Source organism: Leucopleurus acutus (assembly GCF_964270905.1).
Source record: "Leucopleurus acutus genome assembly, chromosome: 12".
NCBI classification, from domain to species: domain Eukaryota; kingdom Metazoa; phylum Chordata; class Mammalia; order Artiodactyla; family Delphinidae; genus Leucopleurus; species Leucopleurus acutus.
In genome coordinates this window covers 86,680,199-86,706,053 of record NC_139154.1, presented here as the reverse complement: position 1 = coordinate 86,706,053, position 25,855 = coordinate 86,680,199, and the positions used below count along the sequence as shown (strand labels likewise).

The window sequence follows — 25,855 nt, the reverse complement described above, 5'->3', positions numbered from 1 at the left end:
TGATGTTAGGTTTGGTTGTCTGGCCCTGAAAATGAAATGCTATGCTTAAAGGTGTGGAGGGCGTTATTTGAAGAATTTATTTTTATTTCAATTTAAGGCATGTCAAGTTCCTGATTAGTTTTTGTCCCTTGCAATTTGTCATTCATTGAACTACCCTAGAAATTCAATAAAGTGAATTAAACATGATCCTTTACATAATTCTTTAAAAACTGTTCATAAGATACCTACGAGGCCTTTAAAAACAAACCAAAAGGGAACCGCATTTTGTTTCTCTCGGGAGAAATTCTCAAAGCACGCACATGATCCTCTCCCAATATTTGCCATTATTTGAACAGAAATATAATGGTTTGATTTCACCTTAAAAGTGTAGTTTAATTAGCTGGGCTGCAGAAGAATTCCAACTCTACAGCAGGATCTCTTTTTATTTTCTCTCTAGTTGTGGTAAAAAACACATAACCTAATCTTAACCATTTTTAAGTGTACAGTTCAGTAACGTTAAGTATGTTCACCTTGCTATGCAACGAATCTCCAGAAACTTTTTCACCTGGCAAAATATGGCAAGATCTTTTGATTCAGGGTTCCTGATATACAATTAACCCCCTAATAAAATGGGCAGATTTCTAGGATTTTATTTAAGAAGCTGATAAAAGTGTCTTTTGTTATGTAATATTTGATACATATAAAACAATGTGTGTAACATACATGTAATTTATGAAACCTGATAATAATAATACAAACACCCATGAAACTACCATGCCCTACAGTTCCACCGGTTTGTGGGTTCCTTTCGTATCCATTCCCCTTCCCCCCTTTAGTTTAGTTTGGAAAACATATGAATTACATAGTAGGCACCGTACTTCTTTGTGGGATGATTTTCTGTGACAAGTTTCTCCGTCCCCTGGAGGAGTTCATTGTATAGTGACAGGAACATATATATGAGTGAACACTTGTGACAGAATGAGAAAATTCGCTAATAGATGTGTGAAAAAAGTGCTATGAAAACCAAGGGAGGTTGGCGCTAATTCTCCCCAGGTGGGAAAAAGGAAAGCTACTGAGACGGAGTGATCAGTGAACCGGGCTTTGAAGAAAGAGGAATTGTTGACAGAGTAGATAAAGAAGATGAAAATATTTCAGCAAGCGGAAACAATATAAGCAAAGAGATCATTAGTAGCTATGAGGTATGTTCAAGGAACCCCAAAGAATAGAGTGTGCCTGGAGATGGCCCTCCTTCCATTTAGCTCCTCAATGAGCTTTGAGATACACTGAGTAACAGTCTTGAGCCAGGCATGGTTATGCGCTGGGGAACTACAGCCCTGGCTTCCAATAGCATATGTCTACAGGGAAAGATTGACAAGCAAACGATCAGTTACAACGCCATGGTCAGTGCCATGAAGGAGTCCGCACAGGGTGCCAAGGGGGTCCGGGCACAGGGAGGAGTAGGTGGGAGGTGAGGTGGAGAAGTGGGGTGTGGCCGGGTTGAGAAGGGTCTACGTACGCCATGTCAAGGAATTTGAAGTCTACTTTAGAGATCTTGAACAGTCAAGAGTAGGGGCATGGAAGTGAGTGGGATCATGACCTAATTAGTTTTCTTTTTTTAAGGGAAAAAAACCTAGTGACAGTGAGAAAGGCTAAAAGAGCAGTTAGGAAGTTATTGCAGTAGTTCAGGTGGGAGATGCAGAACCTCAGACTAAGGCAATGACATTCGTTCATCCATTCATTCCACAACTATTTATTAAGCAACTAATGAGTGCCACGTATTATGCTTATGCTGGGGTAAAGGGTGCAGATGGATGTATCAGATGAGATGGCGTGTGAGAGAAGAGGATGCTCTACAGACACCTGTGAAGTGAGAGAAGACTAGGAGAGACAGAGGAGACCTTGGCAATCACTCTTCAGTCTAGAGTTTGGGCAGCTCAGAGGATGGTGACATATCTATCGATGAAGAGCAGTTCTGGGGAAAACATGATGAATTTAGCTGGGACACGATGGGGAGAGATGCCTACATTCGAGATGCCCATTGGGTACCAATACTATGGGCCTGGTCTTCTGAAGCCGAGGCCAGCAATGGATGGACACATTAAGTAGCCATCAGCATATCCATTGTAGCTGAAGTCATGAGCATTAGTGATATTGCCCAGGGACAATGTGCAGAGAAGGTTGAAGACAATCCTGGAGAACAAGAGGTGAGTGGCAGCAGGAGGAGACAGGGGAAAACTGAAGACAGATTTAGAAGAGTCGGCAGCAGCCAGCAGAGGAGAGAGTTGAAAGAAGAGAGTGCCCATTGCTGAAAGAGCTAAAGTAGAAGGCAAAATGAGCAGAGATCCCTGGCTGGGGAGTTCAGGCTTGCGATGTATGGACTAGAGCAACGATGCTGATGGAGGCCAGGGTGCAGTGGGCCGAAGAGTGAATGGAAGGAATTGTGGACAGTCTGCTCTGCGGAGAAGTTGGCAGATGAAAGGGAGGGAGAAGGAAAAGGGTGGCTTGAAGGAGGAATAACGTATGAGACATTTTTAAAGGTTGAAAGAGGCCAGTAGGCAGCAGGGAGGAAGACAGTGGAGAGGAAAGGATGAAGATACCACAGGCAGAGGTGAACGAGAGAGAACAAAATGAAGGACATGAGTGGTAAGAGAGGCAGAGGGGCCGGGCTGCATCCGGGGAGGGGAGGGATGTTGGAGCAGCACGCATGAAAGTGCTACTTGAAGTGGAAGGTTTCTCACAGGACAGCTTCCACCTCTCACTGAGACAGAAGGGTAGGCTGTCTGTTGAGAGTGAAAGAGCCAGAGATAGGACAGTCATCTCCGGGAGAACGGGAACAGTCTGGGAGAGACACCATGGGGGTGGAGTCTGGGGCTCCACAAAGATGAGGTGAGAGTTTGCTAAGCAATGAGAAGGCCTCGTAAATGAGCAGTGGCCCCAACAGCATGCTTGGGCAATTCTCTTCTGAAGGGATCATCATGGAGTAGGAGAGGAGAAGACTATCAATTGCTCTGTCTCGGTATAAGGATGGGGCAGGGCAAGTGGGCTGGGTGTTAGGTAATCGAGGGTGTTCATGAGAGCGTCAACATGGGGTCCGTAGGTTAAGACACCAGGCAGGCATTTATCCTCTCCCCCAGATTTTTGATTTGAAGGAGCCAGTCCCCATTGCTAATCAGAATCTATCAGTGTCTGGTGACCTGCTGAAATTTAGGCAGGATGTGATGGCCTTTGCCTGTGTACGTAAAGCTACCATCCTAGTTAGACTGCAGGCTCTCAGGGTGCTGCCTCTTGGCTGGGATGATGGTAGGCTCTCAGGGTTACCTGCATTTTCTAGATCTGTATTAGATAATATTTACCTCTAATACCACTGATTCATTGTGGACTTTTTTCCTCCATATGTTCATACGTTTACTCATACAGTACATTTCTACTCTTTTTTCCCATGATCCTCTTCTCATGCAGATTTCCTCGTCTTCCTTTTTTTAAAGTTCAATTTAGAGATTTCAATAATATTGGACCAAATTTATAAGTGGATGGAGTGTCCATAGCATGACTTAAAGCGTTCTGGCCATGCCCTTTGTGGAACTGAGGCAGGGTTTTATTTATTCATTTATTTTTTTGTAAAATATTGGCCCCTGAATTCCCTTTTTGAAAATGCAAATAAGCACAGGGTACATAGGCCGATGACTCTCTCTCTTCCAATGTGAATATTTTTTGTGCCAGTGAATAAAGTTAGGAATCTTAGAAGGCAAAGATTTACCTGGGGATACTGAGGGCCACGTTGGGAAACACTGAAAACTTTGGATCCAAGACCTGGCCAATTCTCTCTCCATCAGTCATTACTGATAGATTATTCCCTGCTACACGGGCAATAAGTTAACCCAGGTTCCATCTAGGTGGGAGATAAGAGCCAGCTGGGAATGGGGTCCTTCCAGAAAGGCAAAATGCAATGGGTAGCACCAGTCACTCTCAGCCTTCAGATTTCTTCTTCCAGGACCAGCAGGAAGCAAGAGGATGCTGACGGCTGCAGAAGGCTGGCCTCGTAGTGTCTATCATGCCTGATCTGGCCATACTGGTCGTTACATGTTAAAATGCTCTTTATGACTAGTAAATAGTGACCTGAGTGCCTGCCCTTGTACCCCTGCCACCCTACAGGACTTCATGGACCATCCCCCATCCCACCCCACATCCAGCCACTAAAGGGTTAATGTTTGGCTCAATTGGGATGGAGGCCTTGCAAATTGTTAAAGATTTTGAATATTATTCCCCGGAAGAACTGTGCAGAAGCAGGAGGAAGGCAAACCTCATGGCTCCTCATGTTACAGACCCTTTCTGCTCTCTGGCTATTTCCCATCATGGAGATATGGCTTTGGTACCAGGCCATGGGGTATTTCCCACACTCAAGACAGGGCAGGGAGCACGACAGAGGAAGGTTTCAGGACCGTCATTTACGAGGATGCCCTCTGCTAGTCCCAGACTGTGGTGAGGGCGTGCTGTCACGCGGGGGAGAGAAACTTGCTGCATACGGCATCCTGGGGTGCGGGGAGATGACGTTTGCCCTCCTTCCTGTATCCTCCCTTTAGAAAACATGTGAATTTACCCTGTCCTCCTCAGAACATCATCACTCATAAAGGAAGCCAGCGATCAACGAGTAATTTGGGGAGCACACTAAGCATCAGAGCCCCAGACAGCTTTCAGAAATATGTGGAAGGGCAGTTTGTAAATGCTCCATAAACAGGAAAATCAGTCTCTAAGATCTTCCCTTGTAAAGAAATTCCTCAGGACTTACAAAATCAGGCCACATTAAGACATTTTTGCTGTCTTCCAAAGCAACATAGGCTTAGCCAGATAGATTCGCTGAAAAATATTCTGAATATTGCAAAGCAATCTGACCTTGTGTGATCCTGCCTCCAATAATGAAAGGCATTAAATAAGAGACATTTTCCTGGAAATTAAAACCACGATAAGATATCACTGCGTGCCTGTTAAGATTGCTATCATCAAGAAGACAAGAGAGAACAAGTATTAGTGGGAATCCTTGTACACTGTTCATGGGAATGTAAATTGGTGCAGCCACTATGGAAAACAGTATGGAGGTTCCTCAAAAAATGAGACATAGAGCTACCATATGACACAGCAATTCCAATTTTGGGTATATATCTGAAGGAAACAAAACCACTATCCTGAAGAGATACAGACACCCTCATGTTCAATGCAACATTATTTACAATAGCCAAGACATGTAAGCAACTTAAGTGTACATTGAAGGACGAATGGGTAAAGAAGATGTGGTATACATATACGATGGAATAGTATTCAGCCATAAAAAAGAAGGAAGTCCTTCCATTTGCGACAGCATGGATGGACCTTGAGGGCATTATGCTAAGGGAAATAAGTCAGGCAGAGAAAGACAAATACTGTATGATTTCATTTACATGTGGAATCTAAAAGAACCAACTTCATAGAAACAGATCAGATCTGTGGTTGCCAGAGGTGGGTGCTGGGGTACAGGGTTGGGGGTGGAGGAATTGAGTGAAGGTAGTCAAAATGTACAACTTCCAGTTACCAGATAAAGCTCGGGGTATATATAATGTACAACAGGATGACTACAGTTTAGAATACTGTATTGTACATTTGACAGTTGCTAGGAAAGTAATCTTAAAAGTTCCTATCACAAGGAAAAGTGTGTAATATGTGGGGTGTTGGATGTTAACTTACTATGGTAAACTTTTTGCAATATATACACGTACCAAATCATTAAGTTGTATACCATAAACTTATAAAATGCTATCTGTCAATTCTATTTCAATAAAACTGGAAAAAAGAGACATTTCTCACTAATATAAATTGAATGCCATACAGTACGGTTATATATTCCTATTATAGTAAATATTTTAAAATATTAATAATAGTAATTATTAATAATAATACAAGGAACAATCTTAAGCAGATATATAGATATTCCTATATAGATAATCCTTGAATTTTCACCATCTACCTATGAGGTCACAGCTCTCATCGTCCTCATCATATAAATGAGGAAACTGGGGCACAGAGAGGTTAAGTAACTAGCCCAAGATCACACAACCAGTAAATGGTGGAGTACTGCTTGGCTGTTGTATTGTTCCTAGCTGTCCCCACCCAGAGGTAACTGTTTTTAATAATCAAAGGGACTAAGTGAACAAAGGGTGATGCCTACTACAACAGAAGCCCCAGTGTTCACCTCAGGCTGCCACCACCAACACTCCCAGCCACCCTCTTCTTTAAGAGCCCTCTGAAAGTTTTCTTCCCCCGAGAATTCCAGACTTGAAGATATGCTTCCTTTTGAATCACCATAGAAAGCAGTCTGGCTGCCTCAGTGTTTTTTTTAACCTTAAAAATAAAATGGTTATGCAGCCTTAAGTATTTAAACATTTAAATCTGGGGCTGCTGTGCTTAAGACTGCTTAAAATCTTGGTGAAATCACTCCAGCCTGGATTACACTAATTGACCTGAGACTTGCACCTGTCCCTCCCACCAGGGTCCCTCCCACCCACACATTCTTGTCTGCTACAAGTCATCTTTTCCCCTCAAAACCAGAGGCTTCTGTTGGTGCAAAAGCCTCTTTCTTTCCAGAATCCTTGCCACAGGGATCCACATCCTGACTGAGTTTTGCATTCATCCATTTATCATCTCTTTAAAGTGTTGTTTGAAACCATTTCTCCCTTTTGTTCAAGTCTAGCGCTCTAGGAGGCTTCAGTTTCTGTCCTCCACACAGATTTGAGTCGCCTTGCACTGTATGCTAAATGCTGGATTTCCAGAGATAAAGTGAAGGCAAGCTCTAGCCTGGAGCTGCTCACCATCTATTTTCCTCTGCTGGGCCTGCCATGGAAGAACTGAGATGCAGGGAATGGAAGAAGCTGTGGCAGTGGAGCAGCGCTCGCTTCAAACGCACCTGCCTTTACAGCGCGTGCTCTGATTGTGCATGAAGTCAGGGCATGAGCTAGAACTAGACTTGCAAGAGCTAATGTTTTTTTTTCACTTGGATATTACTTTGTTTGGTCTTTTCCTGGTTTGGGGGCCAGGGAATAGAAACTGATAGACAAGCACATATCATTTGGGCACGGCAGGTGATGGCGGGTTATCCCAGGCCCTGCACTATTTGGGGATGCTGGCCAGAGCTATGTGGTGGCCCCAGGTGACGATGATGGGGAGGAGATCCTTACTGATCTTGTGCTGGGCACATATAGGTGTGTCCTATAAATGGTAGCTAAAAGAATAAAATAAAGGTAGGTGCCACTCTTTTTTTTTTTTTTTTTTGCGGTACACGGGCCTCTCACTGTTGTGGCCTCTCCCGTTGCGGAGCACAGGCTCTGGACACACAGGCTCAGAGGCCATGGCCCACGGGCCCAGCCGCTCCGCGGCACGTGGGATCTTCCTGGACTGGGGCACAAACCCGTGTCCCCTGCATCAGCAGGCGTACTCTCAACCACTGCGCCACCAGGGAAGCCCGGTGCCACTCTTTATTGTTAAAAATAAAGAGGCCTCAGGCACTTTCTCAGATGGACTGACTAGTTGCTAAGACCAAGGTGGCTTTGGAAGAGTATCAGCTGGTGCAACTCAACAAGTGTGTGTGCGTGTATGTGCACACGTGCACATGTGCCACACACACACACATGCATGTGTATTTATTACACGTCAAGTAACACTCATCATTTACAGTATTCTGCTGATCCTTCCTAGGCACTGCACCCAGAGCAGCCCCTTCACCTGCTCCACCCAAAATGGTGTGTCCATTGGCAAACCGTAACGCATACTGACTCCTAATGACTCATGATTTTATTGATCATGTTAGTTTCTTTTTTTTTGCATTATGTGGGCCTCTCCCTGCTGTGGCCTCTCCCGTTGCAGAGCACAGGCTCCGGATGCGCAGGTTCAGCGGCCATGGCTCACGGGCCCAGCCGCTCCGCGGCATGTGGGATCCTCCCAGACCGGGGCACGAACCCGTGTCCCCTGCATCGGCAGGCGGACTTTCAACCACTGCGCCACCAGGGAAGCCCGATCATGTTAGTTTTTGCCAATTTTGTAAAAATTGTACAAAAGACGCTAGACTTATTGTTAATTATTTACAGTTTCTTGTTGCCCTCTACCTACTCATGGTCCTGTTAACCTGTGTCATTCTTTGCTTTGAGCCGTCTGAGGTCTGAGGCCGGGGGAGAAGCTTGGGGCACTTACCACGGTGCAGCAGAGGGGCCAGAACCACCAGAGGAGAGCCAGGGCCAGAAGCAGGAACAGGATCAGCAGGGCGATCGCCAGGATGGAGCCATCGGACTGCGGGGCCGAGAGAGAGGGCAGTCAGCAGTGGGGCCGGCTGTGCGCGCAACCAGCATGTGAGCTTGGGGGGCAAGGCAATACCTGTGGTCTCTCCCTCCCCGCACTCCCATCCCCAGTATGCAGATTTAAGGCCCAGAGAAGAGCACAGTTTGCCAAGTAAACTGTGCTGCCCAACATTCTGGGCAACACACTCTGTGTAGTCAGTTCTCATGAGAAGTGGGTTTGTCTTTTCAGGGAGGCCCCATTCTTCTCTTGGAACAACAGCCTGAAGGACCAATCCTGCGGGAGACAGAGCAGATGGCTGCCTTTGCAGCTGGGCACTGAGATGGCCTACCACCGCCATCTGCCTCCGGACCATCGCCCTGTGCCCGGTGACAGCCTCCCACTCCCTGGAACTGCTGTTCCCGCCACCCCTTGGGCTGGACTTGGGACAATTCTCAACTCAGCCTGCTTGCCTGAGCCTGTTTCTCGTAGGTGCGCACAAGAGATTCACGAGGCAAAGTCTAGAGCCCACTGATGCGATGTGATAAAGGGAGAGGGATTCCAGGGAGTAGAGGGTGAGGCAGCTTCTGCTGACCCTGGGAGGGGAGGGGTGTGGTGACTGAGTCAACGCTGCTCTCGGGTCCAATGAAGCAGGCACCCAAGACAAATCATGCCCACTTCCAAACATGCCTAGGCCAGTCCCCAAGACAGACAGTTGCCGTGGCCTGACATGATGATTAACTTTCATCAACAGAGATCCCACTCCCTCGGTGTCAGTATTCTGGGGCTGCTGGTTCAAGGGAGCAGATTTAAGTCCCCTCTACCACCCCTTCTTCCCAGCTACCGGGAGTGCAAGTGGGTACAACCTTTGGAGCTGGGGGCGAGTTGTCGCAGGTATTAATTGTCATAGGTACCCCTTCTGAATATAGCTGGCAATGCCACTTTTAGCTCCCCCGCCCCCAAATCAGATATGTTTGCACAGATGATGATGATAAAGGAAAGCAACCTAAATGTTTAACAATTAAGGAATAGTTAATAATACATGGTAGCACCACCAATTACTCTGTAGACATTATATTTACACATAATATTTAAATGACCTGAGAGAACAGCCCTGATATAATGAGTGGACTTATGTTTGCCAAGAGTGAGAGAGAGACTGAGGGCTATTTACTCAAATAGTAATGGTGATTTTGCTGGTAGTGGATTTATGGTAATTAAAAAAAAATCTGTCTTTGCCTTTCTTTTTCTTTGTGGAACATGGCACAATGAGGAAGTAAACTCTTGAAGTTGTATTTTAAAAATCTGCACTTGGGGCTCCTCCCTATGGTATCAGGGCTCACGTGGCCCTGGGGTTCTCACCCAGGATCAGTGGACCTATGGGGTACACAGATGGGCTCAAGTGGATGGGAGGTGTGACCCTCCCGAAACAACACTCATGACCTTCAGAGCATGTGTCTTCAGGGGAGACTGTTCACAGCATGATCAGACTTTCAAAGCTGCCCTCTCCCCAACCATTTACAGAGGGGGAGGTTGGATGGCCCGTCCGAGGCTACACAGCAGGTTAATGGCAGAGCTGGGGCGTGACTCACCCCTACTCTGAGTGCTCAGTGGGGGCTACTGGAAGCTGTTTAAAGGCAGCTTTTACTCCGTGGCATGTCTTTGACCCAAAAGCCAGGGAACTAAACACTCAGATCCCACCAAGCCAAGGCTTGGGAATGCCAGATTGTTCCCGAGGGAGCTGCACCTCACAAGTGCAGGTGCAGGGCTGGGCAGTGGGTGGGGAGAGGGCACAGCAGCCAGAGGACGCTCTTGGACCCACAACGTTTATGCGTGAGCTACGGCAGACGGATGCTCTCCTCGAAGATACAAAGAAATCCCTTGTGTTCTCCAAACTTACTGTTAGTCAAGGACAGCCCCCTTGATCTTTCAGTCTCTACGTTCCATGCCCATAAAATGGAGATACTGAACCTCACCTGCCTCATTGCATTGATGTGAGGAGAAAATGAGCTGTAAGATGTAAGCAGACATGGCTGGACAAGTGGGATGGAAGCTATCATGTCAGACGCTGAGCTGTAACTCATCCTCCCTTTGTTTCCTCGTGGCCAGCAAACATGGTGGCCATTTCAGATCATAAGTCTGTTTGCCGTCGGAATAATAAGTGGTTTGGTTACTGCTAGGCTTATAAAACAGTGGTCTTTCAGTATAAGGTTATAATTTAGTTAAGACTACAGACTGCATTTATTCCCATTATATGCAATCTCCCCTCTCCTGATTTTACTTCCACTCTAGAGAGAGGAACTGAAGCAGAAAGGCTGATATATTGTGGGGAAAATTATTTTAATTCCTTCTGGAAAAAGAAGGAATTTTCCTGTGAAGTGGGGAGGGTGGAGGACCGGGACCACAAGGGGAGAGGGGAGGCTTCAGCTCCTGAAGGAGATTTCCTGGATTCAGACAAAGCTTCATCCGGCCCGTCTGACCAGGCTTGGTCTGCCTCGTCCCAGCCCTCCCTTCCGTAGTGAAGGAGGACAGCGTGGGGCTCAGCAGGCGCAAGGTGCAGTGGGGACGCTGGGGGAGTGGAAACGCAGTGGGGCAGACGCTCCTGGAGGGACTGACCCTTGCTCTGGATGCAGCCCCCAGTAAAGCCCCCCAACGCACTGCCTGGTTTTCAGGATCTTCCAGCACCGTTATATACAAACATCCAGTGCAAAAGAGTCACCGTCAGACAAGGGGCATGAATCTCTGATAAACTTGGACATGAAGCTAATGTCCTACAAGTAGGTAACATGCGCATGCAACCTCGGACGAGGTTCGTCCATGGATTCATTCAGCAAATGTTTACTGAGGGTCCGTCCGGTGCCCACGGAGCAGACCTCAGCGGTAAGGATGGATCACACAGAACCAAGGTGCTCATGGTCTGATGAGGAATATGTATCAACCGTTACCCACACTCAGGGGCCTGTGTGTTATTCAACAGCTGTACACGCAGCACCTTTAATTAATTAATTTATTTTTGGATAGTTTTTATTTTATTTAAAAAATTTAAAAAAATTTTAAAGGTTACTTTCCATTTGCAGTTATAACAAATGGTGAGCTCTATTCCCCGTGTTGTACAGTACATCCTCGAGTCTATCTTACACCCAACAGTTTGAACCTCTCGCTGCCCCAACCCCTCTGTTGCCCCCCCAACCTCCCGCCCGCCACTGGTAACCATTAGTTTGTTCTCTATATCTGTGAGTTTCATGCAGCACCTTTTATGTGCCAGGCAGTGAAAAAAGCAAACAGTCTCTTGAGTCTTAAAGCTTACATTCTGGTGCAATAGTAGTAATGATAGTGATGATAATAATACTTGTTATCAGTATAGCTCATATTTATTGAACACTTACTATGTGCCAGGGACTGTCCTTTCTAAATATGTACTAACATGCTTTCCATGTGTTAGTTCACTTAATATTAACAACCTTATGAATTCAATAATATTGTTTTTTCCTATCTTACAGAAAAATACTGAGGCAAGGACAGAAGAAGCAACTTGCCCAAGGTCACAGGGAGAAACCAGAATTTAAAACTGGGCCATTTGGTAAGACATGAAAGCAACCTAAATGTCCACTGACAGATGAATGGATAAAGAAGATATGGTACATATATACAATGGAATATTACTCAGCCATAATAAAGAATGAAATAATGACATTTGCAGCAACATGGATGGACCTAGAGATTATCATACTAAACGAAGTAAGTCAGACGGAGAAAGACAAATACCATATGATATCACTTATATGTGGAATCTAAAATATGGCACAAATAAACCTATCTACGAAACAGAAACAGACTCACAGACAGAGAACAGACTTGTGGTTGCCAAGGGGGAGGGAGGGATGGATTGGTAGTTTAGGATTAGCAGATGCAAACTATTATATGGAGAACGGATAAACAATAAGGTACTACGGTATAGCACAGGGAACTATAGCCAATATCCTGTGATAAACCATAAATGGAGAAGAATATGAAAAGGAATGTATAACTGAATCACTTTGCTGTATAGCAGAAATTAACATTGTAAATCAACTATATTTCAATAAACTAAATTTTTAACAGAGTTGGGCCATTTGGTTCCACAGCCTACAAGTTCAACCAGCAGGTTACTGCCCTCAGCAAGCACTAAGAACTAAGTGTCTGGAACTAGCACTGAGGCGGTGACACTGGATTCTCGCCCTCAGGGCGAAGGAGAGCTTGGCATTCCTGCACAGAAAGCAAACACAAAGTGCATGGTGTAGGGGTGAAGGAGGCAGGGTTCCCACTGTTGGAACCCAAGCTGAGGGGCATGGCTTCTATCTTGAGCCTGAGTGGCTTCAACCTGGGGAGACTGTGATCGGACTTGTTTCTTGGGAAGTAAATGCTTTCAATGCATAGAGTATGGACCTGAGGGGAAGACTGGAGGTCGAAGGCCCAGGTGGAAGGCTCCTGCAGTCCCTCCCAGTCTTTTAGGATGACATTTTACAGGGTCACTCCTTCTGAAACTCTTGCATTTTCATGGATGTCTTTGTACTAATTTTACTAACGATAGCGACTGTTATTGTGTGCTATCTGCATTCCCGGCACTAGGCAAAGTGCTACCTATGCATGAGCTCATTTAATTAAACGAGCCTTGTTAAAGCAGTCTTGTTGCAGGAACTGTTATCCCCTTTTTTAATAAGGAACAAGGAGACTCAGCGAAGGTATGTAACTTACCCAGACCCTTCCTGTACCACTTATGGACATATTTATATGCCCTCAATTTTAATGTTGCAAAACTGGGAATTGAACCTTCACAGTCTGATTTTAGAACCTTGTCCCCTTCCACTTCATCATTACACTCTAATGCCAGATTTATAAAAAATTCGCTTAAGAAATATCTATACTTGAAAGACTAAACATAAGGCAGCTGCATGAGAGACTGAGACCGTGTTTGTAATCGCTCCATCTGATGGAAGGCAGTTCATCCACACGGCTCCGGGTGGATCAGAGAGTCACATAGTGCAAGTGTATTTCAGAGTGAAGTCCGAAAGGGATGGAGGCCACAGCAGGGCCCGGTTGCCCCTTATGATCTTGAATTGGAATTTCTATCAATTACCTTGTGAAGAGGAATTGACAATCATGTGAGGATGGCTCTGTGTTACCTGTTGAATGAATATGAGTATGTAGTAGAAATACATACACATCTGCCCTGTTTAGTATCTGCTTCATTCGTGAAATTAGTTCAGCTACTCTAAATGAATCCTTTTGCATTTTCATCTAGTCCCAAGATGAAAAGCCCCTTTGGGTGCTAAGAGTCTGCCATGGGCCGGGAGGCATGTGGAATGTTCCACAGCCCACACCATGTAGCCTGGTGGCCCAGAACCTGGCTCTGTCCTCCTGCACTGGTGCACACTGCCTTGGCTCCTGGGGCTTTGGCCTCCAACCTACCCTCCTGTGTCCCAGCTCACTGTCTGCTGGCACACCCTGTGTTACGTGCTGCCCGCTCCCCAAAGCTTCTTCCTGGATCAGAGCCCAGGAGGGTCATGGGCTGACCACTGCTCTCAGCCTGACTCAGGACAAGCGTGTGGACTCGGCCTCTGCTCCTCCCTTCACCAGGGCACAGGGTGGTAGGACTGCAAAGACCCCTGGGCCCACACGGCCTCCACCATGGGGCTGAGCAGGGCCATTTGGGTCAGGGCCTAAATGCGCCTGCCCAGGCTCTGTCTTGGATGGCTAAATGGCTGGAGGCGAGGTGGCTTCCTCACCACGCAGAAGTTCCGAACCAGCCAGCCTACAGGCTTGGAAGTGGATGCACCCTCCAGGCTCTCTGACGCCGGGGAGGGGAGCCTGAGTGGGGCCTTGCCTGGACTTGACTTTCTGACAAGAAGCGAGAGCAGGAGCTGACCTGCCCAGCAAACTCTGCTCCTGTCCTTGCCGGGCAGCCTCTGCATGGAATTCTCTGGAAGCTTTGAAAGAGATTTCAGAAGGGAAGACAGCAGCAGATAAATAGCTAAAGATTGCCTCCTTCCACTGTTATCTTCCCAACAGCCTAGATACCAACACAAGTTCATTTCTTACTATCTTTAAAAAGTAAAAATAAAGTTTAATAAATCAACATGGCCCTTTGGTTTAAAATATTTTCAGCAGGCGGTGGGGGGCTTTGGGGTGTGACTAGAGATGAAAGGAAGCGGTGCTAAGGAGGTACATCTTCCAGTTAGGGGAGGGGACATCCATTTTCTTCAATAAGTAGTAGCTTTATGCCTTTTTCCCTATGAACGCTGAGGTGTAAGATGCTCACAGAGGCCTGCGGTGGAGCACGCAGACACAGAATATTAAACATGAGGGCAGATGCTCGGGCTGCTCCTTCCTCTGGTCATTCCTTGTTAGGATAAATTTCCCTGAAGCCTGCTTGGCTTGCAAGGCAAATCCCTGCATCATGGCTTTTTATATATATTTAAAAATTTTTATTTATCTATGGCTGTGTTGCGTCTTCGTTTCTGTGCGAGGTCTTTCTCTAGTTGTGGCACGTGGGGGCCACTCTTCATCGCGGTGCACAGGCCTCTCACGATCACGGCCTCTCTTGTTGTGGAGCACAGGCTCCAGACGCGCAGGCTCAGTAGTTGTGGCTCACGGGCCCAGTTGCTCCGCGGCATGTGGGATCTTCCCAGACCGGGGCTCGAACCCGTGTCCTCTGCATCGGCAGGTGGACTCTCAACCACTGCGCCACCAGGGAAGCCCCCATCATGGGTTTTTAAAATGCCTTTGTCCCCGGCTTACCAAACGAGGGCATCTTTTAAGATGAGGAAGCATTGTTTTCAAGAGAATAGATTTGGAAACTTGAATAATGAAAGCATCTCTCACATGGTAGGTTTCTAGTAATTTTGGATTTCTGACGCACGGCAGGGGGGTGAGGGAGCTTGTGTGACAGGAGAGAGGGAGGCCTCTGGGCAACAGAGCATCAGGCATCGCCGTTCCTTCCTGTCTTGTTTTTTTTTACGGTGGATTTTTTTTTGTTTGTTTTTTGGCTCTGAACATTTTATCTTTAAAAAAACAGAAAGAAAAGGGAAAAAAAAAAAACTGTCCCCACAAGGGGGAAGGCCCCCAGTGGGCCCCTGCCTGTTGTTCCCCCTGGCTTCAGAGACTTCTGTATAGCCTTTAGCTGCTTGCCGGCCAGGGTAAAGGGAGGAGGGTCAAACTGAGAGGAATGATGGGAAACTGGGGGAAGCTCAACTTAAAGAAACTTGGTGGAATCCCCCGTCTCCAAGCTGGGTTTGAACTGGGATTCTTCCTTGTCGTTCAGGCATGGGGTTATTATGTAGCCAATGAAGTGTCTTCAGTTCTGCCTGGAAAACTGTCTCAGTTAAGGAGGGAGCATCCTTCCCCACTCCTGTGTATCCTTCCACGTTGAGGGCACTGTGTGTAAAACTCCAGGCCTTTCTTCCCCTTTACTCATTCAGTAAACGAGGCCAGAGCACAGCGAACATGGGCCTCCGCTCTCCCCTTCCTATCTGGGGAGCGTGCTGCCCACCGAGAGAGAGCAGAGGCTGTCTTCTTCTGCTCCGTGCAGGCTGGTTTTGCGCGGGGCCTGATGCTTGTACGATTTGGGGAGGCCTCTTTAAGAAAAAGAACATAAAAATACAAATGCAAAATAATAAGCACCCCTCCCAGGACCTTAGGAGGCCTAGAAGGGACCCGTTCAAATGAGCATCCCTGAAACGTAAACTTCATCAGCGTTCCCGTAACTCTGCCCCTGGCTGTGAGTCTTCCCTAGACAGGCCCCATGCCCGCGACGAGGTTGGCAAAGCTGTTGAATCCTGGGCTTCAGTTTCCAGCCCATTTGCTGCCACACTCAGCCTTAGTCTCCAGTCCGCAACAACAAAGGCAATACTGAGGTTTTCATATATGGTTTGAGGGTCTCATTTCTATTTTTTCACATGCTTTTTTGCCCCCAGGACGGTGATCCCTCCAATATCTCTTATTTTAACTTCCCCCAGGATGGACCCTGGTAATTGTAACAATTACATTTTGAAAACAGTGTACAGGAATTATTAACAAAGGGTTAAGGAGAGCCCTCCCTGATGGGTGGTGGGTTTGCTGCAGTTCTAGGATCTAGGCTAGGTTTTGTGGATTCTGAGAATACCACTGAGTTACTAAAGGTACTCAGATTCTTTCACATGGTTAGATGAGGCCGTCTTTTAAACCTTTAACCTGAAGAATGAATTAGCAGGTTTATTCTGCCACATTGAAGGGCTATTAGCCAAACTCTGCCAAAAATATGACAGGAAAACAGCTGTTGATCCATTAGATATTTTTAAAAGCTGGCAAGGTTGTTTCCCTGGTTTCAGTTGGTAAATGATGATGCCACAGGGCACTCCAGGACGCGACGAGGAGACTTTGCTACGACGTGAGGCTACCCAGTGGTCCCTCTTCCTCTCCTCCCTCCATCCACGGCCCTGTCCCTATTTCTCTGGTATTGAGTGAGAATGTCTTTGAGGCACTGTTGAAAAGCACTCAAGGCATGGTCCATGATCTTGTGATCTCATGGCAACTTGCTTGTTCTAAATACCCAAGAGGCCATCTGGGTGAGAGGGGGATGTGCAGACAGAGATTAAGGGACCAAGGACATGCTGACTTTTCCTGCTCAGATGGGAGAACCTGTGAGCAGGCAGAGGAGTGTCAGCTCCTCCGAGGGAGGCTGGAAGGCTCTGTACCCCCTGCTGCACCCGTCACGCTCCACTCCAGGCAGCTTTGCTCCCACTTGGGAGGTGTCACATTCCAGTGCTCTGAAGTGGAATTTCGAACCATCCTCAGCAGCTGGTATGAGCTCTGTTTCCTGCCCAGACAAAGCTGGCAGAGTACAGGCAAGTTTTCTTTCGAAAGATGAAATTTAAGTCATTTTATTGCTGCTGAGAAGTTCTGGATGGGCAAGCCCAGAGACCAAAATTCTCTCCCAGAGCTTATATATTCTGACTGTTATTTCTGGAAGTAACTTTAGCCATTATCTAACTTCTCCACCCATCCCACCCTGCATTTTATTGGAATTCTATTGCCCTGGCATCTGCGGCAGTGCTCTCCTCAGCTTCCTTCCTCCTATCTCTGATTATTCCTTGCCCGCCTCCCCATGGGCTTTTCCTTGTATGCAGTCCCTTAAATGTCAGCATGCCACATGGACCCATTTTTTTAAGAAAGGTATATACTTTCTTTTTTTTTTTCTTTGCGGTACGCGGGCGTCTCACTGCTGTGGCCTCTCCCGTTGCAGAGCGCAGGCTCCGGACGCGCAGGCTCAGCGGCCATGGCTCACGGGCCCAGCCGCTCCGCGGCATGTGGAATCTTCCCGGACCGGGGCACGAACCCGTGTTCCCTGCATCGGCAGGTGGACTCTCAACCACTGAGCCACCAGGAAAGCCCAAGAAAGGTATATACTTTTTATTGTGCCTGAAGTGTCTACTTTTTTTTTCACTTTAAAAAATTATGGTAGGGCTTCTCTGGTGGTGCAGTGGTTGAGAGTCCGCCTGCCGATGCAGGGGACACGGGTTCGTGCCCTGGTCCGGGAGGATCCCACATGCCGCGGAGCGGCTGGGCCCGTGAGCCATGGCCGCTGAGCCTGCGCGTCCGGAGCCTGCGCTCTGCAACGGGAGAGGCCACAGCAGTGAGACGCCCGCGTACCGCAAAGAAAAAAAAAATTATGGTAAAATATATATACACATAACATTTGCCATTTTCACCATTTGTAGTATACAATTCGGTGGCATTCAATACGCTAACCATGTTGTATGACCCAGGGATTCATTCTTGGTCTCTTGCTGTTTTTCTTTCTAAAACTCTTTCTAAAACTTTCTAAACATGGGCTGTCTCATTTCCTTTCATAGTTTAAACTCTCATCTAGATATTGATGACTCAACTCTTTATCTCTAGACTAGATCTCTCCTTATGCTTCAGGGTCATAGTCAGGGTCATTCCACTGTCTGGTAGGTCCTACTGACACTGCAAACTCAACAGTTCCAACTGAGCTCCCTGTTTTCCCCTTCGAACCTGTTCGTTCTCTTCCCCTCATTCAATGGTACTACCCATCAATCCAAGTGCGAAATCTGGAAGTCCATCTCAGTTTTCTTTTTCTCCCTCTCTCTCCTACCTGAGGTCACACCCTCCTATCAGCACATCTGCTCCTTTGACCACCTAAGGACTTCTTGAATCTGCCCTTGTCTACTTCTTCTCCAATACTTGATTAGGCTTAGAATCTTACTACTTTTTTTTCCTGGCCAGCTGTAGTTATCGCTTCACTGGTTCCTCCACCACCATCCTTGTCAGCCAAATTCCATCCTCTACCACTGCATCTAGAGTCATCGACCTAAAATGTTATTATGACAGCTCTGCCCACCCATGAACTCTTCAACAGCTCTTCACTGTCCAGAGTTCTTAATACTGGAGACTTTGATGAAAGTGATACACCCTTTCCTCGGAAAAGTACACATTCACATTTGTACACAAGCTCACTAATTTTGATTATAATTTTGGAGGTGGGGGTGGTCCATCAAATCCCCAGAATCCACTTGTGGATCCCTCAGTCCAAGAGTCCTTAGCTCAAGGCCCTTCACAACTAAGCCTCTCTTTTCTCCAGCCTCCTTTCTCACCACCTCCTTCCTTACACTTTGTGCTTTGACGAAACTCAACCACGTGTAGTTCCCTGTATACACTTCGCTGCTCTCTCATGTTCTTCTCCCTGAAACACCCTTTCTTCCTTTCATTGCTTGGGCAACTGCTTTTCATCTTTCAAGTCTTAGCTCAGGCTCCACCCGGTGCATTTATACCTTACATATTTATTGAACACCTACTATGTGCCAGGCCCTCTACAAGCACTGGCGTAAAGATGGACACGGTCTTTCTAATCATACACCTTGTAGTTGCGTGGGGAACACAGACAAGTAAATGCTACCACTGAACTCTGAGTTTGGGCTCTCATTTTATCTTATATCTCTATCTTACCGTCTCCTGTATATTATAGATATTATATCATTATGTGCCTTTCACTGAACTCTAAGCCCCTGGAGGACATATATATAACTTTACTCATCTTTGTGACTTTGAGATGTAATACAGTGTTTCAAACACAAAAGGACTTGTCCCTCAAGTATTTATTAGACTGAGGGAAATGACGGTTTGGCAGATTAATGCCTTCCACCGCTTGTGGGGGGCAGAAATGGCACAGGCACCAACATTGCCCCAGGCTGCTCACCACCCCCTCCATGGTCCCGTCACTGGAAACAGCTCACCAGCCTTGCTGCAAAGAGCCTGAGCTTTGCAGTAAATTTTGCTTTTCTTTCTTAACATCTCGATTGGAGTATAATTGCTTTACAATGGTGTGTTAGTTTCTGCTTTATAACAAAGTGAATCAGCCATACGTATACATATATCCCCATATCTCCTCCCTCTTGTGTCTCCCTCCCACCCTCCCTATCCCACCCCTCTAGGTGGTCACAAAGCACCGAGCTGATCTCCCTGTGCTATGCAGCTGCTTCCCACTAGCTATCTATTTTACATTTGGTAGTGTATATACGTCCATGCCACCCTCTCACTTCGTCCCAGCTTACCCTTCCCCCTCCCCGTGTCCTTGAGTCCATTCTCTAGTAGGTCTGCGTCTTTATTCCCGTCCTGCCCCTAGGTTCTTCAGAACATTTTTTTTTTTTTTTTAGATTCCATATATACGTGTTAGCCTACGGTATTTGTTTTTCTCTTTCTGACTTACTTCACTCTCTATGACAGACTCTAGGTCCATCCACCTCACTACAAATAACTGAATTTCTGGACTCAGTAAAATTTAAATTTAAGTCCTAATTCTTCCACTAATTGATATGTGGGCTTTAGGCAACTTACACAACCTCTCTCTTAAACTTCCTTTTCTCAACATATATGAAATTGAGATAACTCCTACTTCCCAGGATTGATTTGCTATTACATAGGATAAAGTATGTACAGATCCTGGCACAGGCCTCCTTCAATAACTGTGACTTTCCTTTCCATTCTTCCCTTGTTTCTATGCCCAAGCCATGTTCCTGGTGATGTGCCCAGACTTGGCTCAGGTAAATAAATTTGATTCCTGTGAACAACCTCTTGCAACTGTGACTGAGCTATGCTGTTGGTGGGTGGTCCCAGGTTACATATTTGGGAAGCCACAGGCCCTCAGGTTGCCATCACAATGTCAAGGAAAGGGAAATCCAAGTGAGTTTTCCAATGGTAAATTTAATAGCTTCCATTAAAGTTGATCGAACATTAATGAGGGTAAAACGTAATCAAATATGATGATTTATTCTTACTACCTGAGAGGTAATCTGGGCTAGAAATGGCAATAAAAGTGATAGGCACTGAAGATACTGGATTCCTTAACCCTCGAAGTAGGCAGTATAGAAAACATATTAGGTGAGAATTACCTAAGCCCTTGTGGAACTCTTTTTCAAAAGCAGGGCTATAAAGTAATGAGGCTGTCCATGTAGTGAATATAGTAGCACTCCCACACCCAAATGAATCTAATTCCCTCCCAACTGGTGGCTTCGGATGCTGGAGACTCTCCAATGATTCAACCAGTGCTCAAAGGAATTCTGAAACATCTCCCTTGGAAGTGTTTGTGAAACCAATTTATAGGCCGCCAAAAGTAAATCTGATATCTTCTAAGTCATGCTTTGTTTTTTATCAGTGAGGTTCCCAGCTTGATAACCCACCATTCACCACACCTGGTTCCCACAACTTTTGGAGTTGTTTTGATATCAAATGATGATGATGTTTCCCTAATTCCCCAACTGAGGATATTCAAATACTGTGCCTTCAGAGTCACGGCAATTTCACAGCAGGAGTGCAGAAGGTAGCTGAAATTTTGACAGCGTTCTTAAGTATACAGCTTTCCAAGGTAAATATTTTGAAGGAGCAGTAATAATTGGGATGTGTCAATTCTAGTTTGCTATACATCTTATTACGTTTTGCCTTATAAAAATAAAACCAGAAGGACTTAGATAAGCCATCATTAGTACGCAGTGAAGGGGAAGATTGATGCCACACTCCCATACACTCAAGCTTTGAGGTCCTTATCATGGCAGGACACTCTGTATCAAGATTCTCCAGCATCCTCTTGTCACCCTGACCCAGTAGAGACATTTCAAGTCACTCGCAATGGTGAGGGTGATAATAAGTAGGTCTTGGATTCATTCAGCACTTTCCTTTCCATAAAATGCATAGAGCTTGTTAATCAAAACCAGTTTTTAGAGAATAATGCAGACAAGATGTAACTCATAAGTATTCAGAATGCCTTAGTTCCTGTGAGTGGGCTGTTGAAATAGGATTACAGAGAAAGTTACTTAGTAATGTTCAAATGCTATGGACATTGGAAGCGAAAGACTAATTTCTCTTTTTCATTTTTTGTTCCATTAGCTACAGGGACTTGTCTACTTGCCTTTAATGTAACTATTTATTTAATGCATATGCTCAATTGGTCTTATTGATCATACTTCATATATCAGTCAGCAACATTATTATCTGTAAGCAGGCATCCCTTCTCTATACTGTTAGCTGTTGCTTTAGATCATGAACTTGGAAAGGTGGAAGCCACGTTTATGATTGGGTGGCACTGTCCAGAGATAGATGCTTACTGTTGGTGACCGTGATGATCTAGTCCTTAAAACAATGACTCTAAACTGCATAATAGGGTATTGCGAAACCAAAAAATCATTTTCTACTGAGTTTCTGACACATGGTCATCCGTAGGAGACACAGAAAGATGAACAAAGTCAGCCTACAATCCTAGAAGTTGTTAACACTGTCCAGTTAGAAAGTCAGGACTGATTCACAGAGTTTGCTCAGAGAGCAGCACGCATTATGTGCAGTTAATCTCTAAATGATACCATAAACCACAGTGCTGGAGCTTAGAGCAGAGGGAGTTCAGGGGGCTTGCCAAGATCAGTGAGGCGACCTGGGGCAGGTCCAGGCAGCACTTGGCAGGCCTTGTAGCCATGGTGAAATTTGGGTAGGTGGAGAGGAGAGGGCATTCCAGGAGAAAAGTGAAATTTGATCAAAGGCACAGAGTAAGGATGAACATAACTTTATTTAGAGTGAGGAATTATGAAACACAAATCCTGGCTTATCATCAAATATTTGAATCTGTTAGGGATCTAAAATTTGCATTCACGAATTTTAAGGCCAGCAGCTGAAGGTCAACCTCGGTTGCCGGATTGGACTCTGTCATGAACAGCCTTTGTCAGATATTTATTTCGGTGAGTCTGCACCTCTTACATACAATCTTTAAAGCCTTAAGCTTTTAAGCTACCTCTTCTAAGTCCATGAATTTGGGCCATGCAGATAAAATAAAATTGCCTTAGCTGTACTTTTCATGCTTCCTTGGCCTGCAAATGAAGCAGTTTTCCCGATACTGGATGGTATGTAAAAGAAACCCAGGAATATTTTAGTTGCCAATTATTCAAGTGCTTTTTAATTTTTTAAATAAATGAAGCAAAATATTAAGCCCACTGCTTTGGGCACTGGCTAAACTAACATCTGTTCTAGCAACCACAGTTACAACAAAGGAACGCTAGTTATGTACTGCTTGTGGCACAGACTCTTATTTTGGGGAGCTGTAAATTAAATCACTGACCTTTGAATTTCCTTGCTGCCCTAATGAACAGGTGAGAAGTTGGCTGCTCTGCAAAAGGAATGGCGCTCATATACCCTGGTGGGACCTTGTCACTCTGTAGGGAGCAGAGGAAAGGGTTTGTCTGCTCTTTGGGAGTGCAAACAATGTCAATCACATCCCCAATAATATCCTGATCAGAAGATACGTGTAAGGACCCGGAGAGAGCTTGTGATCTGGGGCACTGTGACTGTAATCTCCCAACCAGGACAATGTAGCCTGGGTTTGGTTGCTGTCTCCTCCAGTTCTGTGATAGCCTAGTTCACTGATTTTTGCCAAATTTGGATCATTTAAAGAGCTGGCATTCTTTTAGGGTTGGCAGACAGAAGATGCTCTCAGGCTTTCTCTGCGATTTGGTCGTATTTCCCAAATTATCAATCTGTCCTCCCTCTCTTCCTGCCTTAGCACCTCCCCCCTTTTCTCTTTCTCTCCACACGCACACACTTTTGGACCCTCTTTAAACTGTGCACGTCTTCCTGCAATCGTGCCTCGCACGACTGGATTTGTGAATCCAGAACGCTCAACCCAAAAGACTCAACCCTTTGGAATAGCCCCCAATGACCCAAGAGCAGGCATAAATGCACATACTGGTCATTTTCACTAATGTTCGTATACTGAGGGCATGTACTTTCTCTCAGGTTCTTATTCAGAGACTGGGGATTCTTATTTTATATTCAAAGAAGCTTGGTTGTTTGATATCTGAGCATCCAGTCTAACAAGCTTGTGTTTTGTAACTGCTGAGTTTGGTCCTTTGTATTTATCTTGGTTATGGATTAGTATTTGGCTTTAACTTTTATTTCTAAAAATAAATATTACCATCTTATTATGTGCTTATCTCAGAGTTTCCTGAAGCACAGATTCAGAAAAATCCTTTTTATCCCCTCATTCACTCTCAAAACAAGGATATTTCAAACTTAGGGCAAATAGCCTTTAAAACGCTTTGAGATAAAAGTATTGAAAGCCAATTCCTCAAATATCCAAGAAAAACAAATCAGCTCAATCCTCCAAAACATATTTGAAAAGGTTTTTATGCATACAAGCGTTATCAAAATAGAGGTGCTGCCAAACTCTTTTTATTTCAGTTCATAAACAGCGTGACATCTGAGTTTGGCATTCTGACGTGCCTGTGGTCTTTTGCCCTTTCTAATGACCGTACAAGAAACCACAGGTCATCTTGTTAATAATAATAAAAAAAAAACTTGGATATCGTAAAAAAAGGCCTCGAACTATGTACGGCTCTGCTGAGACTAGCTAATAAATAGATGAGAATGATTTGTGACTAGTGTATCAATTGCCTGTAAATGAGAGGGTGTATTTGAGGTTATTTGAACACAAATGGTTCTTGGGAGGAGCTTTTAGTTCACTTTGGTCTGAAACATAATCTCATTTGTATTGGGGGGGGTGTGTTGGCTAGTTTGAACTGCAGTCTCCAGTGTCACCAACGAGAGGCTCTCATATTTATTTTCAAAATATAAAAGCCAAACTCATTTGTTACACTGTATAGGACTGCTAATGTTTTCCTTACTCTTTCACTAGCTTACTTTTAGTTCTAGAGTTTCAGACTCTCAGCGTTGGAAGGAGTCTGAAAGCTTTTCCAGTCCAATTGCCTATCTGATGCATGAATGGCCTTTATGTAATTATGCCAGCTTGTCTAGTTGCCTGGACTTGAATACAACTTGAATACAACAGGAAGCTCATTCCCACCTGTTTGTAGCATCCAATTAGAAGGACCTTTTAAAAAACTGAAACACAAACTGTCTAACGGCCTATTCTACTCCTTAGCTCTGTATAGATGTTGTATTTTCATGTTTATTACTATTAGTTTATTTTTAGTGTATATTTATTACTTTATATTATTTATTTTTGTTTAGATCTGTGTAGATGTTGTATTTTATTGTGTAATAAAAGCAGATGCACCTCAGGACAGCCCTTCAAAGAAAAATGGCCATGAAGTCTTTCTTCATGTCTTCAGGTTAAACAGTCTCAATTCTATTATTCTATCTGATCTACCACATTTGGTAAACTTTTTTCACATATTCAGTTTTTCAAGGTTTTCCTTTGAAGTGTCCTTACTATTTAATATAATACTTGAAAGGAGATTTTGCCTTTACCAAGTTGCAAGGTTCCATCACTTCCTTAGTCGCAGATACCATACTTCTGTTAATTCAACCAGAAGTCAGAGTCTCTTTGGAAACCGTGTCACCGCACTGATTCTTAGAGAGCCTATAACATCAGTGCAAGGAGACTAAAATTGGGTATCTACTGTGTACTAGGACCTCTGCCAGCTATTTAAGGGCTGGGATTTTTGCCACATTGATCTGATCCCAAAGTCTTCGAAAAACATTGCTTTGTGCTTCCTTTGAATGGCTTCCCATAGCCTAGGTTCCATTTTCCGTCATTCAAACTCTCTGCAAGGTCAGTCTCCTATTTCGCCACCAATCCAGTCTGCCCTTATTCTTCCGGGTTAAGAATTCTTCACCGTCTGTGAAGAGACGGTGGTTGAATGAGGAAGGAGAGAGATGGGTGTGGGAGTGAGTTGGACAGGAAGTAGAATGATGTTAGGGGGAAGAAATCTACGGGGAATGTCAGGGTGTGGGCCCTGGTCCTGCCCTTCTCCACTGGTTGTTTGGAAGGGACTTGTCTTCTCCAAGGGCTGTTTCCTGTAATTGAGAAACAGTTTGGGGAGGGTCTTGTTGGGGGAAAGACAGAGTTTTTGTCTTAAGGGACAGAGTTTTTGGGCTGAGTAAACAAGGAGCTGCCTACATGTTATCCTTGAATTTCTAAAATGATTTGTCCAGCTCCCTTTTGCAGGAAGAGGTGGATGCCTTCTTAGGGTAACTGAGAAGTAACCCACTAAGCCCGTTAAGTGGACTCTCCCCAAAGTCTGTAGTGCTTGTGTCAATTTACTTACGCACA

At 45.1% G+C, this 25,855-nt stretch overlaps 1 protein-coding gene across 1 annotated transcript in view; it reads right to left on the bottom strand.

The window, feature by feature from the left end:
- Positions 1 to 25,855, bottom strand: part of ANTXR1 (ANTXR cell adhesion molecule 1) — a gene marked incomplete at its 3' end in the record, with an annotated part of 240,981 nt that overhangs the window by 89,722 nt on the left and 125,404 nt on the right. Inside the window, exon 13 of the mRNA XM_082851989.1 lies at positions 8,191 to 8,286. Coding sequence (XP_082708115.1) covers positions 8,191 to 8,286 — 96 coding nt within the window. The remainder of the gene's footprint in view (positions 1 to 8,190; positions 8,287 to 25,855) is intronic.